The sequence below is a fragment of the Sinohyriopsis cumingii genome, chromosome 1 (genome assembly GCF_028554795.1).
Source record: "Sinohyriopsis cumingii isolate HCF-2022 chromosome 1, ASM2855479v2, whole genome shotgun sequence".
NCBI lineage: Eukaryota > Metazoa > Mollusca > Bivalvia > Unionida > Unionidae > Sinohyriopsis > Sinohyriopsis cumingii.
In genome coordinates, this window is record NC_142961.1 from 13,601,097 (window position 1) to 13,616,869 (window position 15,773).

General features: G+C 34.2%; 1 protein-coding gene across 3 annotated transcripts in view; it reads left to right on the forward strand.

Annotated features, from left to right (window-relative positions):
* LOC149806435 (trafficking protein particle complex subunit 13-like) overlaps positions 1-15,773 on the forward strand; it is a 173,431-nt gene that overhangs the window by 132,305 nt on the left and 25,353 nt on the right. For all 3 annotated transcript variants that reach the window (XM_089953287.1, XM_089953278.1, XM_089953295.1), the window contains exons 4-6: positions 5,351-5,481; positions 8,035-8,107; positions 11,893-11,937. In XM_089953287.1, coding sequence (XP_089809413.1) covers positions 5,351-5,481; positions 8,035-8,107; positions 11,893-11,937 — 249 coding nt within the window. The remainder of the gene's footprint in view (positions 1-5,350; positions 5,482-8,034; positions 8,108-11,892; positions 11,938-15,773) is intronic.

Genomic DNA, 15,773 nt, shown 5'->3' on the forward strand with positions numbered 1-15,773 from the left:
GTAACAGTAAGTCTTCCACATTCTGCATGGAAACATTTACTGGTCAACAGACCATACTAAGTTACAGTGGCTTAAATACAGAATACTTTTTTGAAGATTTGCAACCAAACAATATCTGGCTAGAAGTGGTATTAGTCATATTGCATTGTGTTCCTTCTGTAAATTAAGGGATGAAACAATTGTTGTTTTAAGAATGTGGAGTTGTTTACAGTCTCAGGATTTAAATGTAATTCTGGATATATGGCCATTCTGATTAAAATCAGATCTCCACTATTCTACATGAAGATCTGACAGTGACCGCTTAGGGGTCATTGTCCTGGTGACCAATGGCAATACCATAATAACTAATTTTATTAGCCACTCAGATGACGTTTTATATATTCACATTTGGGAGACTGAGCAGTATGACTGAAGAGCATCATTGTGTGCTGAGTGATTTGAGTCACTTTCAGATTTCTGAAAGCTGCATTTCCATTGGCTATAGCAAAGGTCACCAGAACACAACCCCTAAGGAATCACTGTCAGATCTTCATGTAGGACAGTGGAGATCTGATTTTATATCAGATTGGATACATGACAGAATACTGATATTGCTAAATCTGGCACAAATACATGTAATTCTTAGCAGTGAGCACAGAAAATTTAACATTAATAATAATAATAATGAGGACTTTGTATAGCGCCTAATCTTTAGAAGCTCTAAGCGCTTTACAACATTAGACAACACCTATAAGATAAAAAACATATAATAATATTATTACAAAAACAAACACCATGAAATTAGAAAAACATTAAAAAATAAAAAACATGCTGAGAATATTTCAGGTAGGAAACAATTTTAGGTCTTTAAGTTTGTTCTTGCAGTCGAAATAAGTGAGTTTTGAGAGCCCTCTTGAATGTGATCACTGTGTCTTTGTGTCTAAGTCCAGTGGACAATTCAGTCTACGTTGCTGGGCCTTGGTATGCAAAAGAACGCTGTCCATATGACTTCATTTTAATAATGGGAATAATGAGTATACCATTGTCAGAAGAGGAACATAAGTATCTTGCTGGTGTGTACACATGGGTGAGATCGGATAGGTATGTTGGACTAGAGTCCGACAGTGAAACATAGCTCAGAGAACAAATTTTGTGTTTGATTCTGGATCGAATGGATAGCCAGTGTAGGGTACAGAGCAGCGGGGAGGTGTGCTCTGATTGTGGTACTCTAAGTATGATCTGAGCAGCTGTGTTTTGAACGTTTTGAAGTTTCTGGAGTAGATATTGAGATGAACCAGACAGAATTGAGTTACAATAGTCCAGTCTTGAAAGTACTAATGAACACACAAGTGTTTTAGTGGTATCAACTGAAAGATATTTGCGAATTGAGCTGATGCGTCTCAGCTCAAGATATGCAGCCTTGCATATGTTCATGACATGTTGGTGCAATGTGAGAGTACTGTCCAGAGTAACACCTAGGTTTTGTACTGATTGTGTGAATTTAATGTTGGTGTTGCTGATATTTATTGTTTGAGGTAAAGGATGTGAATGAGAAAGTCTTTGTATTGTAATCAGAATGGCCTCAGTTTTATCATCATTCATCTGCAGCTTGTTACATGTCATCTATGATTTCACATCAGAAATGCACCTCTCTACACCTTGGATGGTAGCATCAACTTCAGTTGGGTGGCTAGATTTGTATATTTGGGTGCCATTAGCATACAGTTGGTGAGACACTGGATGATGATCTATGACACTTGAGAGCAGCTGAGTGTACAGAATGAAGAGAACTGGTCCAAGAACAGACCCCTGTGGAACACCACAACATTGATAAACCGGGCTGGAGTGTATTCCATTTGCAGATACAATTTGTGTCCTGTTGACCAAGTAGGACTTGAACCAAATTAATGTCTCTGTCCAAGAATATTATTATAGATGAACACTTTGTATTTCCAGTGAATAAATAATTTGAATAAATAAATTCCCACCCAAATCAAATACTGAACACAAAAAATGATTCTGCATCAGGATCTTACAGCACAAATAAATACATTTTCCAGTAAACAGTATTATATTAAAAAAAACTAAGACACAAAAGAATAACTTGAATGAGGGCCAATAATTCATTTCTAGAACAGGACTGCTCCAGTGGCCTAAGTGGTTAGAGCATCCACCTCAGATGTGGGAGGTCACGGGTTTGAACTCCAACCGAGTTGTACTAAAACTTTATAAAAATGGTACTAGCAGCTGCGTTGCTTGGCGCTCACCATTAAGAGGCTAGTGTTAGGACTGGTCAGCCTGGTGTGAAGATAATATGACTGGGTGGGACATGGTGCTACATGTCTGCAGCATGATGCCCCATTGCTAGACATCACTATAAACTGCTATATTGTAGACATCGTAGCGATATGACTGGAAAATAGTTAAAGCTACGTAAAATATCCATATCACACACACACACTCATTTCTAGAACAGTTTAAGTTATAATTAGAAGGTCTGTTACGAAAAAATTATGCTAAAGAACATGATGAACATAATGACATTGTCTCTTTGAGATTATAATCTTAATATTTAATTTACACTTGCAGAGAAATATAAATATGTATAGTGTTTTTACAGAATTAAAACAGATCAATTATTCTGCTTCTATAGACAGTGAACTTGATTTTGGTCAAGGTCAGCTACAGGATAACACACAACATTTATTGTATTAAAATAAATATACTGCAAAATACAATTTCACATAACACACAGCATTTATTGTATTAAAATAAATATACTGCAAAATACAATTTCACATAACACACAACATTTATTGTATTAAAATAAATATACTGCAAAATACAATTTCACATAACACACAACATTTATTGTATTAAAATAAATATACTGCAAAATACAATTTCACATAACACACAGCATTTATTGTATTAAAATAAATATACTGCAAAATACAATTTCACATAACACACAGCATTTCATGAATAAAAACAAACAATGCAAATTAAATATACATAACACTAGACTTAATTCAAAGGTGATAAGGTCTTTTTACACATTGTTTCTTTTTCATTTAATCAGTTGAGGTGCCACCGACTAATCTTAATTGGTCATTATGTTTTCCCAGTTTTTTAAACATGTTCTTGCTATAAAACACAAGAAAAAGGAGATGTGAAAGCTCAACTCCTGGACCTATCAAAAATCCTATAAACAAATCATTAACCTAGAGTCTTACTATCGAAATTTATAATTAGAAACCTTATTGAGTCATTGGTCCCTGCTGTAGAAATGTATACCTCATTCCTTTCCATGATGTGGTTTATGCCACTCTGTGGGTCCCTGCTGTAGAAATGTATACATCATTCCTTTCCATGATGTGGTTTATGCCACTCTGTGGGTCCCTGCTGTAGAAATGTATAGATCATTCCTTTCCATGATATGGTTTATGCCACTCTGTGTCAGCACGTAACACCTTAGAACAAAAAATATGAAGCCCGGCTAGAATTATGGGTAAGAAAATAAGATGCTAATGACTAGAGCTAAAACTTGTATTACCTTTCTCTAGGTTTTCATGGGGACCTGATCAAACAAAACTTCCCAGTCAACATTACTGGATATGCCAGTTTATGTTATCAATTTCTAAGGTACTAATTCAGATTGGTGTAAATTAATAATTAATTTTTAAAAACAGTAGAGTGGAATGAAATATCCTTGCTGGGTGAAATTCTGTTGTAATAATTTTCTGAAAGGAAAGATGATTTTTATAAATAATTAGTATGAGAGAAAATCAGTTAAACATACAAGGATAATAATAACACTAAGGCAGCAGCAAATCCAGAACTGAAAATTACACATGGTCTAGTACATTTAATAATTAGGTATATCCCTGTTTTTTTGTCACAACTTATTATACTTCCATTGAATGTTTTGTATTCAGTTTCACAAATACATGGCTGACATGTTAATTATGAGGGAATAATGTCCATCAAGAGCAGAAGTTTTATTTTGAAATTTTCCAAACAAAAGCTAGTAAATCTTGCCTGCCAAAACTCTTGCCTCATTCCATTTTATTTATAACATGTTACCAGATTGGAACCATAATTTTACTGTGTCAGAAATCATCTTAATTATGCAAAAGCTTGGTATTGCTTTTTAAGTCCATTAATCATAATAAGTCTGAGTCCAAGCAGGACTTGTATATTTGGGTGAGCTTACCCCTCTTCCAGCCAGAACAGGACACAAATGGTGAAATTGGGAATAAGGGGATACACAGAGTTCAAAATAATCACTTTACCCTAATGTTTTTGCACATTTCATGTGAGATTATTAAAATAACGATGAAATATTGTTAAAAGTTTAAAATCAGCAACATTTTCTGTAGCATTTGTCCTCTTTTTGTGTCAGATGCAATATTGGATAAAATGATTAATGTTTTGTACATTGTCAAAAGGCTGACATAAGAGTAGATTTCCCTTTAATTAGAACAATTCTTGTGGGAATTATTGTTTGGATAGTTGACAGTACATATTGGTAATGTTTGATACACACATTTTGTGCTCTACATTTCTTGTATTCAACACATGACCTGAGATTTGTCTGCAAAGGTATGCTTGGTCTAGTGTGAAACGCTAAATAAATTTCTTTACTTCTAATTAACTAATTATGTTTTTTAGACATTCTTTTTCATTCTTTTTTCATTGTCAAGGGATCATAACATAGTTTATAACTGTGTTTAGTATTCTAGTTTGACTTGTGTTATAACTCTATCATCATAAACTAAGATAAGAGCAAAAACCAACAAGTTTTGAAAAATTCAGCAAATAATTTACTTCCCTAGAATACAAAGTGAAAATTAAAAAGAACTTAAAGTATTGTGAACTAAATCCCAAATAGTCCTAAATGTTCTATCAAAACTCCAAATGTATAAAGTTGCAATTGAATACCAGTGGTATTCCAAATAAATTACAATATTGAATGTGTTGATGTGCCTGTAATCTCAGATGTGCTAATGTTTCAATAGTCTGGAGTTTGGCGATGTGCTAACAGTTTTTGATGTAATAATGTTTGATCACTTTATAGAGCATTAGACTTGTAATCAAAGGGTCATGGGTTTGATACCTACCTAGGCTAACCAGGATCAGCTGTCTCCAAGTATGTCCTTGGGAAAGACACATAGCTCCCATTAACTTGGCTAATAATTGTTTTAAAATTGCTATTGAAAAGGACAACCAAAAATACCTTCGATAGTACCAGTATTTGCATTTGCTCTCAATATAGCCAAATTAACACTGCTGTCCCTCCCCTTTTAAACACACCCACCCACAGCTAAGTAGGTACTGTGCTGTATCTTTGTTTGTTTTATATTTTCAGATAGACCTACAGACAAGCTCACAGAGACTGATGTTATCTGGAGTCAATCTGAACCCTGCCACAGAACTGAACCCTAACCAAAGCATTGATGATGTCATACACCATGAGGTTAAGGAACTTGGAACTCACATGTATGGACAATATATAGTGGCAATACTACTGGATAGTCTCAAACAGCAATACCTTAACAGTATTCATTCCAGAAATGGAACAAATGGGGCCCTAGGGCATCTTGCAAATCAAAATGTGGTGTCGTGTTTTTTTATATGAAAAAAGGGTGTTACAAATATTCCAGCCTGTTTATTATTTATGCAAGAAAATTTAAACTTATAACAGTATCTTCCTCTGCTGCCATGAGCCTTCCTTGGGGTATTTGATGGTTCCTCTCTAGATTTTATTTTCAGCATTTGTGCTCCTTGTATATAACTTTGATAATTAATGGAGTAGTGTTTTAGTTCTTTTTATTTTCTAGTTATGATTATTAGCCATGTGTTCTCATTTGGTACCCAGACTAATCAAAATCAGGAAGACATTTCTGTCATGAATGAAATTGATCATCATATACCTATTTAGGCAATTCATTAAGCTAGACTAGGGTACATTTGATTCAGGTGATTTTTAATTTTTATTTTCTTGGGTTTTTTTTTCTTATATGCCCTATGACCACCATAGGTGGCCCCATGTGGCTGAGTGCTCTAAAGTGATTACTTTTTAAATTTAGATATTTTTGTTATAAATGTGTTTTCTCCATATGTTGAATAAGTAAAATAAAATTGGATAAAATTGTGTCATCAAAAACACTTTACAATGTTATTTCCCTGATGGACAAACATCACTTTTTTGCTTTGTGTTTTTCTAAACTTTTGAACTTATATTTGCAGTGACAAACAAGGTAAGATATGAAAAAAAGTTGACTTTCCATGAGAAAAAAATACTCCTAAAACTTTGGGAAGTCCTTGAAAAGTCCTTGAAAAATAAATCATTTTCTACTGATGGCATAACCTGTGACTTTTTTAAATTCAAACTTCATCTGTTTTTAGTAAATTATGCAAGAAGGTCTACAGCTTATAATCTTGCAGCAGCTCACATTAGTCTTTGAGTTAGGAAGAACAAAAATATTAGAAAAAGCCACCTACCTTTAATGGTGAGCACAAGCCATGGCACATACTAGAATTAGTTATCGAATCTACTAGTAGATCAGGGGTTGTACTGTTAAGTTATAAGTAAAATGAATGCAGAGAACCTGATCTGATTGTGCAGTATGTGGACTAGATCTGTGTCTATGCTGTTTGTATGTGCAAAATGAAAACAAATAACTGTTGCATATAACAGTGCTCAAAATCACACTCAGGAGCTCACCCAAGATGTGAATTTTCCATGTAAATTTTCTGCTTTGTTTATCTTTTATTTATATATTTTCTCAAACTAAAAATAAAAATTGATTTCGATTTCACTGCCTGTATCTTTATCACTTCAATTTTACATTTTCATCTTATTTAAATGTAAAATTCTTTTAATAGCAGAAAATAAGACAATTGATCCACTGTCAGCAGTTTAAAAAAGAAAATGGTCTTATTTAGGATTCCCAGAAATTCTTCCAGTCATTAGAGCATTAGTTTCTTCAGAGGACTCTTGTTTCTTTATTACCTCTGTTAGACATGTATCTGTTATAACCATGAGTAAAATCTATGGCTGAGATAGTTATATGACACAGGGCACTACATCATTCTTAGATCTACAGGTGACAATAATCCAAGATGGAAAGTCAAATTGGCATAGAGCTTTAACCAGAAGACTAATAATGCATTCTAATTGGTTCTGAAGATGGTGCCAATCTAACCTCTAATATGGCCACGGTGTTGGCCATCTTAAAAGATTTTGTTGTTGCTACTCCTTCTAAGTAGAAGTTCATGTAAACACAGTTTTCACCAGAAGGACTTTTTATTGTGTCCAGCTGGTCCTGAAAGGAAATGATGCTGATCTGGCATCCAATATGGCCACCATGTTGGCTGTCTTCGAAAGGATCATGGTTGTTATTCCTCCTGAACAGATGGTTGTGTTGACATGAGGTCTTCACTTCTTATGATACCTAATTGGTCCTAAATGAATATGATGCTGATCTGATCTCCAGTATGGTCATCATGCCATCCAGCTTGAAAATCTTGTTATAGCAACTCCTCCAGGATGGATAACCGTATCAAGATGGGTTTTCACCAGAAAACTAACTATGATGTCTGGTTGGTCCTAAATAAAAATGGTGCCAATCTAACATTCAATATGGCCACCATGCCATCCATCATGAAAATCTTGTCACTACTTCCATTTAAATGAAAAGTCAAATAGTCACCACATTGTAATCAGAAGAAATTATTGTGGTGTTTTGCTGGTCCTAAATTAAATGATGCTGATCTGGCATTGAAAATCTTGTTATTGGAACTCTGCCAGAGTTGACGGTCATATCAAATTTGGGTTTTTACCAGAAGAATTATTATAATATATGGTTGGTCCTGAATGGATCAGTGCCAATATTACAACTAATATGGCCACCACATTTTTTCAGTACTCAGCAGTTAAAGAAACAGTTTTTTGGGCCAGCAGAGTTTCAGTCCATTATAGGGACTCTTGCCTTGTAACCAACTTCTTATTTTACATAAGTAAGTGATAATTGAGTGTTTTCTTTCCAGACTGGTGTGTGCTGTTAGTTATACTGCACAGCAGGGGGAGAGAATGGCGTTCAGGAAATTCTTCAAGTTTCAAGTAAGTTTATGCAGGAAACATGTAAAATCTGTAAATGATTCCATCTAATCCTTGATTCCAACAAGTAATTTACATCCTACAGTTTTATGCCATCATTATTCTAAGTAAGCTTTGATCATCTTATGGGAATAAAAGGTTATACATTTACCAAAATCATTTTTTAGTACTGTTTCTTGAAATGAATATAGAAGCCATACCTGCCAGAGCATAAGATATATATAGCAAAAAACCCACATTAGTTTCAACTCTTAAACACCAGACTTATAAATAAATAGGCTATAAACAGACTTTTAATAATCTTACGGAGAGAGAGCCTTTATGACACAATAATATATGCCCATTACATGCAAACTGTATAAACAAGTTAACAGTTATCTAAGCTGAGGGGCCCCGAGTGGCCGAGTGGTCTAAAGCGCATTCCGTTACAGATCACTGCCATCTCACCTCTGTCTGCGTGGGTTCGAGTCTCAGATTCGGCCAATGTGGGTATGTGTGAAAGTTTGCCAGTAGCTTCTCTTGGGTCGGTAGTTCTTTCCAAGGTTTTCCTGGGTTCTTCCTCCACCATTAATACTGGCTGCCATGTATAGCCTATCATGTGCTGAAAAATGGCATTAAACCCAACAACAACAACAATCTATGCTGAATGCCCATGAAAAACTGTCACCAATAGGCAGTTTATACAGTTGTTTGTCATAGATGCAATTAAAGAGTCAGAGATAAAATGACACCACTCTACAGATTATTTAAATGACTGACATTAGCTAGGGTGATTTTGTGTTAAGATTCCTTTGTGGGAAAATGAATTAAGATAATAGAAGTAAAATACACAAAGTAAAATAACCCAGTTTGTTTGAAGCTAGGTAAATAAAAGTGATACATGCTATGAAAACAAAAGTTATTACATTTCATGCCGCGAATGAGAATGTTTAAGCCATCTTTATTAGAGACTACTGACTAGTTCATGATCAGCAGCAATGTTTCTCAGAAGTCAGATCTTACCCAATATATAAAATGTAAAACATGATTATTTTGTTAGTTGGAATAGAATAAAGGTGAGATTGAGTTTTGAAGGAGAAATGTTCAGATGCATCCTGTTGTTTTGGGGAAGGATGAGCAAGCTATGAAGTGAGCAGAGTCTAGCAAAACAAAATGTCAGAACTCCTGCCTATTGCAGTTTGACTTTGTGGTGCACAGCAGCATTGTGGGAAAATATGAGCTAGTTTTTCTGAGATATACAGCACAATGTTAGAAGTGCAGTATAGCTCAGAAAAAAATGAAAAGACTTGTAATGTCTATGGTCCCAAATGAAAATGGTACTTACTAATCTGGACTCCAATAAGGCCATCACAGTGGCCATCATCCTCAATGAAAAATCTTATTGACATGTGTTTTTCACCAGCATACTTCTTATGATGTCTAGTTGGACCTATACGTTGTTTTCATATGACATCACAAAACGTGTACTTCCATTTCCACTATTTTGAGTCCCTAGCCCCACAAACTGGCACCTAATAACATTGTTCTTCCTGCATAATTACGAAGGCACGTATCATTTTGTGCATAAGAATATAATAATGCATCACATTCTGTTGTGCATGTCTACCACATGAGACTGAATGTGTGACTTTTCTACATGTTTTCTTCAAGTAAAACATTTAAATTTCAACAATATTTGTTATTCTTTCATAAACAAATAGATTGATTGATAAACAAACACATAAACAAATTGATACACAAACAAGTAGAAACATTTAATGATTTTCAATTTTCACGGGCTGAAATCAATCATTTGGTTATCATTAAAGTTAAAAAGCTAATTGTTAGTATATAATTTCATATTTCTGTAGCATTTCAGGAATACTTTGTTTTGACATTCTACAGAAAGTCATGTTCCATTAGGCCTGTGTATCATTTGAAAACACTGAAGATGAAACGTCTTTGAACGGTTATCAATTTCATTCAGTATCATCCTACGTCCATCATCTGCACAACAAATATAATATTTGACCATACTAATTAAATTGGTTTGTCAACTGTCTTTGGCACAAACACCTGTTGTCGCGAAAAGTATTTGTATGTAAAAGTTCTGACATAAAACACATGCTATAAACTTTTAATTCGTAACTGATATTGTATCCTTAAAATCATTATCCGGAAATACTCTTTCAAGATGACAAGCTTAGGGATATGATATGAAACACTTTTGACTGTTTGTAAAAAAAAATAACTGCATTTCAATTTGATAGCAATATACACGATTACGGTTCAGATTCACTATTCTGTCTTTCGATATAAGCAAGGGAACATTCAGCTTTTTTTATTTTCATTCTATGGGGCACTTAATTTCAAGTAAAATCTTATGTATCATTTCAATGAAGTAAATGTCCTTATTGACAGTTAAATCAGATTATCTTGAATATACATGATGACTTATGTTGACAAAGGTTTGTTAGGGACTCAAAATGGCAGCTCAAGGTGCGCGTGCGTTACATTTTGAGTATTTGCAGATTCAATCGTGACGTCTGTGAAAACAACCAATATGAAAATGATGCCAATGTGACATCCATTATGGACAAATTGAGTTTACAAATTGGGACTGGTTTCTGTCTGGAGTCACCAAGCATGGAATCAGAATCTTATCTGTTAAATTCTTAAGACTGGGAAGTAGTTTAATCTTGCCTTTATTTTCAGAATTTATGTGAAATACACAAGTTTTTGCTCCTTGTCAGTGGCAGTATATATAGTCATCACTATAATCTTTATGTAGATGCAAGGGTTATAACTCTGCAAAGAAGACGTCAGTTGGCAGCCAGGGTTATATTTTCATCTCTAGCATATGATATTCTGAAAATATGAATTTAGAATGTTACCATATATACTCACTTATAAGACAAGTCCAACTGCTAACTGCACAGACCCAGATCTACCATCGCATAATGCACCAGCAGATCTGGGTCTGTAGAGTTTGTTGAGAGTTATTAGTGGAATAGACAGCATGGACCCTGATCTGCAGGTGCATTATTCTATGGCTTATCAGGATCTTTTTGTTGTTGGCAGTTTGATTCAACTTATAAGCAAGTATGCATGGTACTTAAAAATAAAATGATGTATTCAATAGATCTAGAGCCAGTTGCATAATGATATTGTACATATTAGTTGCAAATGTTTCTTCTTTCACAAAGTTTTTTGCATTTTGCTTACAGAGAACATTACAAATTATTTTAAAAAATTGAGTTTTCGTGCATGATGTGTAAGCAACATTTTTAGATGTAGGTTCATTTGTATCTTTACAGTGATGGCAGAATAACATTGGATCATAATTGACAAGAGAGAATTTTAAACAAATTATCATTCCCAATTCTCTAATTAGCCGAAAAAATGTTTAAACCTTGATTATTACATTATGATAATAAATAAGTGTTACTTTACATGATTTTTGGAAGTACACAGTGGCTGAATAGTCTAAGACGCTTGCCCTTGGCAGATTATTGACATCTCACCTGTGTTAGTGTGGGTTCAAGTCTCAACTCGGCCAGCATAGGTATATGAGATAGCTTGTCAGTAGCTTCCAGTAGATTGGTGGCTCTTCCCAGGGTTTATCCCAGGTTCTTTCTCCACCTAATATACTGACTGCTTTTTAAAGATCATACTGCCATGAATGTGATCATGACCATTTGGGCAAAAGCATACCAATTATCCAACGGCAGATGTTTGTACTAACTATTTGTAAGCATTACTGTTCTTAGACTATGTAAACAACTTAGAGCCATTGATTCTTTTTTTAGGTTTTGAAGCCATTGGATGTGAAGACAAAATTTTATAATGCAGAGGTAACTATCTTTTACTGTAACTCCATACAGAACTTTTTTCTTCCAAAATTTTAATATTTTATGTCCTCAGCAATTATAGAAAGTGCATATTGTTCCTTTTATCAGTCTGTCCTTGTCTCCAGTCTTCCATCCATCCATCTGTCACATCTGAATTAATTTTGCATTCAAGTCAGGGAGTTCATATATTATCAAGAGGGGATGGTGATGCATTTGTTTTCGATGAACATGATTTTGGTTCATTCTTCTAATTCTGTATCAATGGTGTGCCAGAAACATAAAATGTAATGAATATACATGCAATAAATTGATCACAGCCTGTTTCTTAATTATGGTGTTTTCTTTGTGCCAATATTTTTGCATATCATTTAGCTCTTAACTTTTATAAACCTTAAAAAAATCAGTTTCACATAAAGTTACAATTTATACTTGATTATTAGACCCAGAGCTACCATCTCATGATGAATCATCAAATCTGGGTCTATTTAGTTTGTTAGGAGTTGAAGAGACAGCATAGACCCGATTACTTTATGTGACTGCAGATCATGGTCTACGTTATTTATGGTTGAATTTGACCCATCAGTGAGAACATGTAGTATATAGATTATCTTTACATCACTGTGCTTTCAGACAGTGTTGGTGTATGGCAGTTTGCATTTGCTAAATTATACCTACCATATATATTCACCTAAAAGTCAAATTCAACAGCAAACTGCACAGACCCAGATATGATGTTGCATAATGCACCAGCAGATCTTGATTATGCAGTTTGTAAGGCCTAATAAATAGAACAAATGACATATGTGATGGCAGATCTGGTTCTATGTTGTTCGTAGTTGTTCCCCAATTACAGGTAAGTAATGTATATGCAGTAGAAATAATCCAACATTGATGCAGTCTGTATTTTTTATCTACTTGGTTGTGCTAAATATTCTACACATGCATAAACAGAGTCACATGTGTCAAAGTTATATAAAAAAAATTCAATAGATAATGTAAACAATAAAATTTATTTTGTTACACATTCTTCTTGTTTACTGTGATATTATACTAAAACCATTTGTTTTTGTTTGTTATATTAACCAGGATTACGTAGTAAGTTTAATTTGTCTTTTAATATAGAACTGTATTGTATGAAGAAATATGAAGTAAATCTCTCCATTATGCAAATCAAAATTATCCATATTGCAAGAGACCAAAACTTTTTGTGAATTTATTATGTATTATGGAGTAACAATTTTCCTGGATTTTCATGGTTACCTATAAACCATGAATTGAAGATGCAAGAAACAGTTCTTTTCTCTAGAAATAACAAAATCTCTTTTTTTGGGAAAAAGTAGAATCACTTCTGTGGAAGCAATAGATTCCCATCTATGGAAACATTTGAACCCCTCTGTGGAAACCATAGATCCCCTTCTGTGGAAGCAATAAATTCCATTTCCCATTCATTGAGTGTAAATACCAATGAAACTGCCAGTTTTTAAGAAATTAAGAAAATTAATACATACAAAAATAAATGAATACACAGTAGGTCTTGAGAACATTCACGAGGCCTAGAGATCATCAAACATTGGGACTGATTTCTCACTCTGGTCCAATCAAAACAGTGTTATAAAAGTCATTTGTGATTGGCTGCCACTAAATCTCAAGCTCTAAACTCGATCTCCAGATTTTTATGATTTCCAAGCCAGATTATCCAAATAATTTTTAGGCTATAGATGGGTTGGGATGATCTAGTTATTTTCTTTAGATAAAACATTGCTTTATTGTCAGCTTGTTTTTCACTTTTAGTATGGACACTAAGAGAGGTGTACTTAGATCTTCTGGTCATAGACCAGAAGAGCTGCCAGAATTGTCTTTTGTCCATTACGTGTCCATTATTGTAAAATTTTGTTTTGTTGTTCCTCCTAAACTACTTGGAGGATTGGCAAGAAACATTGCACTTGCATTGATCCCAAGGTCTAGTTGATCCTAAATAAAAATGATGCCAATATGGCTGGCCATGTGGCCATCTTGGATGGTTATATCACTAATAGGTTTTCACTGAAGGATTTTGTATGATGTCTTGTTGGGCAAGTCAAACTTCCACATATTGTTGCCACAACAGCCTACCTGAAAAATCTTGTCATCACTAGTCCCCCTAAATGGACAGTAAGATGTACATGGGGATTTCACCAAAAAGTCTTTGTATGGTATCTAGTTTGTCTTAAATGACAATGGTATTATCACATATGATACAACCACTATAGTGGCCATCTAGAAGATCTTGTTTTTGGCATTCCTTCTGACCTATAATATTTAAGATTGTTTCAGCACTCAGCAGCTAAAAAGGTGGTACATGGATTACTTTAAGTTATTTTGGCCAGAGGAGTGTAAGTCCCTTCAATGGACTCTTGCTGTATTTCTTTGTGTTCAGCTCTTGATTGTATTACATTTACAGGTAGGCACCACATTCTTAGTTACATTGATTACAGATTAAGCCTTGGTGCAAGCAAGCTTGGTAGACTAAAAATTGTGGCAAATAGTTTGGGCATCTGGTTGGTTGGATTTTTTTGCAGTTGTTATGTATGATAAGATTTTGCAATGTATACTTTCTCATACGAGTATTATCCTACAATGCAGTAATAATTAAAAAATATAAAATACAAACAATAAGTTAGTTAAAGTAATTTAAAAGTTCATGACTTCATACAAAGTTAGTTACATGTGATACATTTATGTGAAAAAACTTGTCACATATATCCATTGAATGTAAATTCTACAACTAAAATTCATAACTTGATTCACTTTCACTACCCACCAAAATTGAACATTTTTGTGCTGAACTGTTAGTGGTTTGATGTCGGCAAACACCGCATCAGCAATGCCACATGCTGACATCTGACTCAGTTCAATTCCATGTTGATTTTATGCAAAACCTGATCAGCACATGGCAATTACATCATCATGGGACACTACACCAGGATCATAAAAAAGAAAGAAAGAAAAAAAGAGAAAAAATGACAAGCACTTTATTCATACTCCTTTTTGAACATATCACAATTGTTTGAAGAACAAGTCACAAATTTTAATGAATGCACATTTTTGGCACATTATTTAAGATGTGTGATTTTGACCAGCAATTAGACTGAACCACCAAATGGATTTTACTTTAATAGTGGTGCATTGCATGCATTGTTAATATAAACAGTTTGGCGATAATTAATATGTTAATTAAAACCTAGATCATCATATCAATTGATTATTAAATTCTGAAAGTTGTCAAAATTATGCCAGGCAGAGCCACAAAATGATCAGTGCAAATTCATATCTGCTTTTTTTTATACACCAACCATAAGCCAAGAATATTATGTTATGATGTTATCCAGCTGTCTCATGTTTGGTTTCTGCATGATTAATTTAGTTGTCCTTCATTTACAGTTACCAGACTTTGCAGATGGCTTGCACTTGACTTAAGGAAGGATCTTATCGAATTTCAGGCTCAGAAGGGTTAAAGGTCAAGGTTACTGATTTAAAGAAGAAAAATGGTTTTAACACAATGACAAGGGTTCTCTACAATCTACAGTTGCTAACCTTTGTGGATTGCTTGATATATGAACTCAAAAGATCAAAGGTCATATTACTCTGACTGAAAGAAGAAAAATTGTTTCTGCATAATAACTTGAGTTCTCCATCATCTGTGGTTGCAAAACTTTGTGGATGGCTTACACTTGATGTAAGGTAAAAACAATTTGATTCTGGGGACAAACGGTAAAAGGTTGGTGTCACTGTAGCTGAAAGAAGGATGATTTCTGCAAAATAACATTAGTTCTGCATGACATACTTCAAACTCTGTGCAT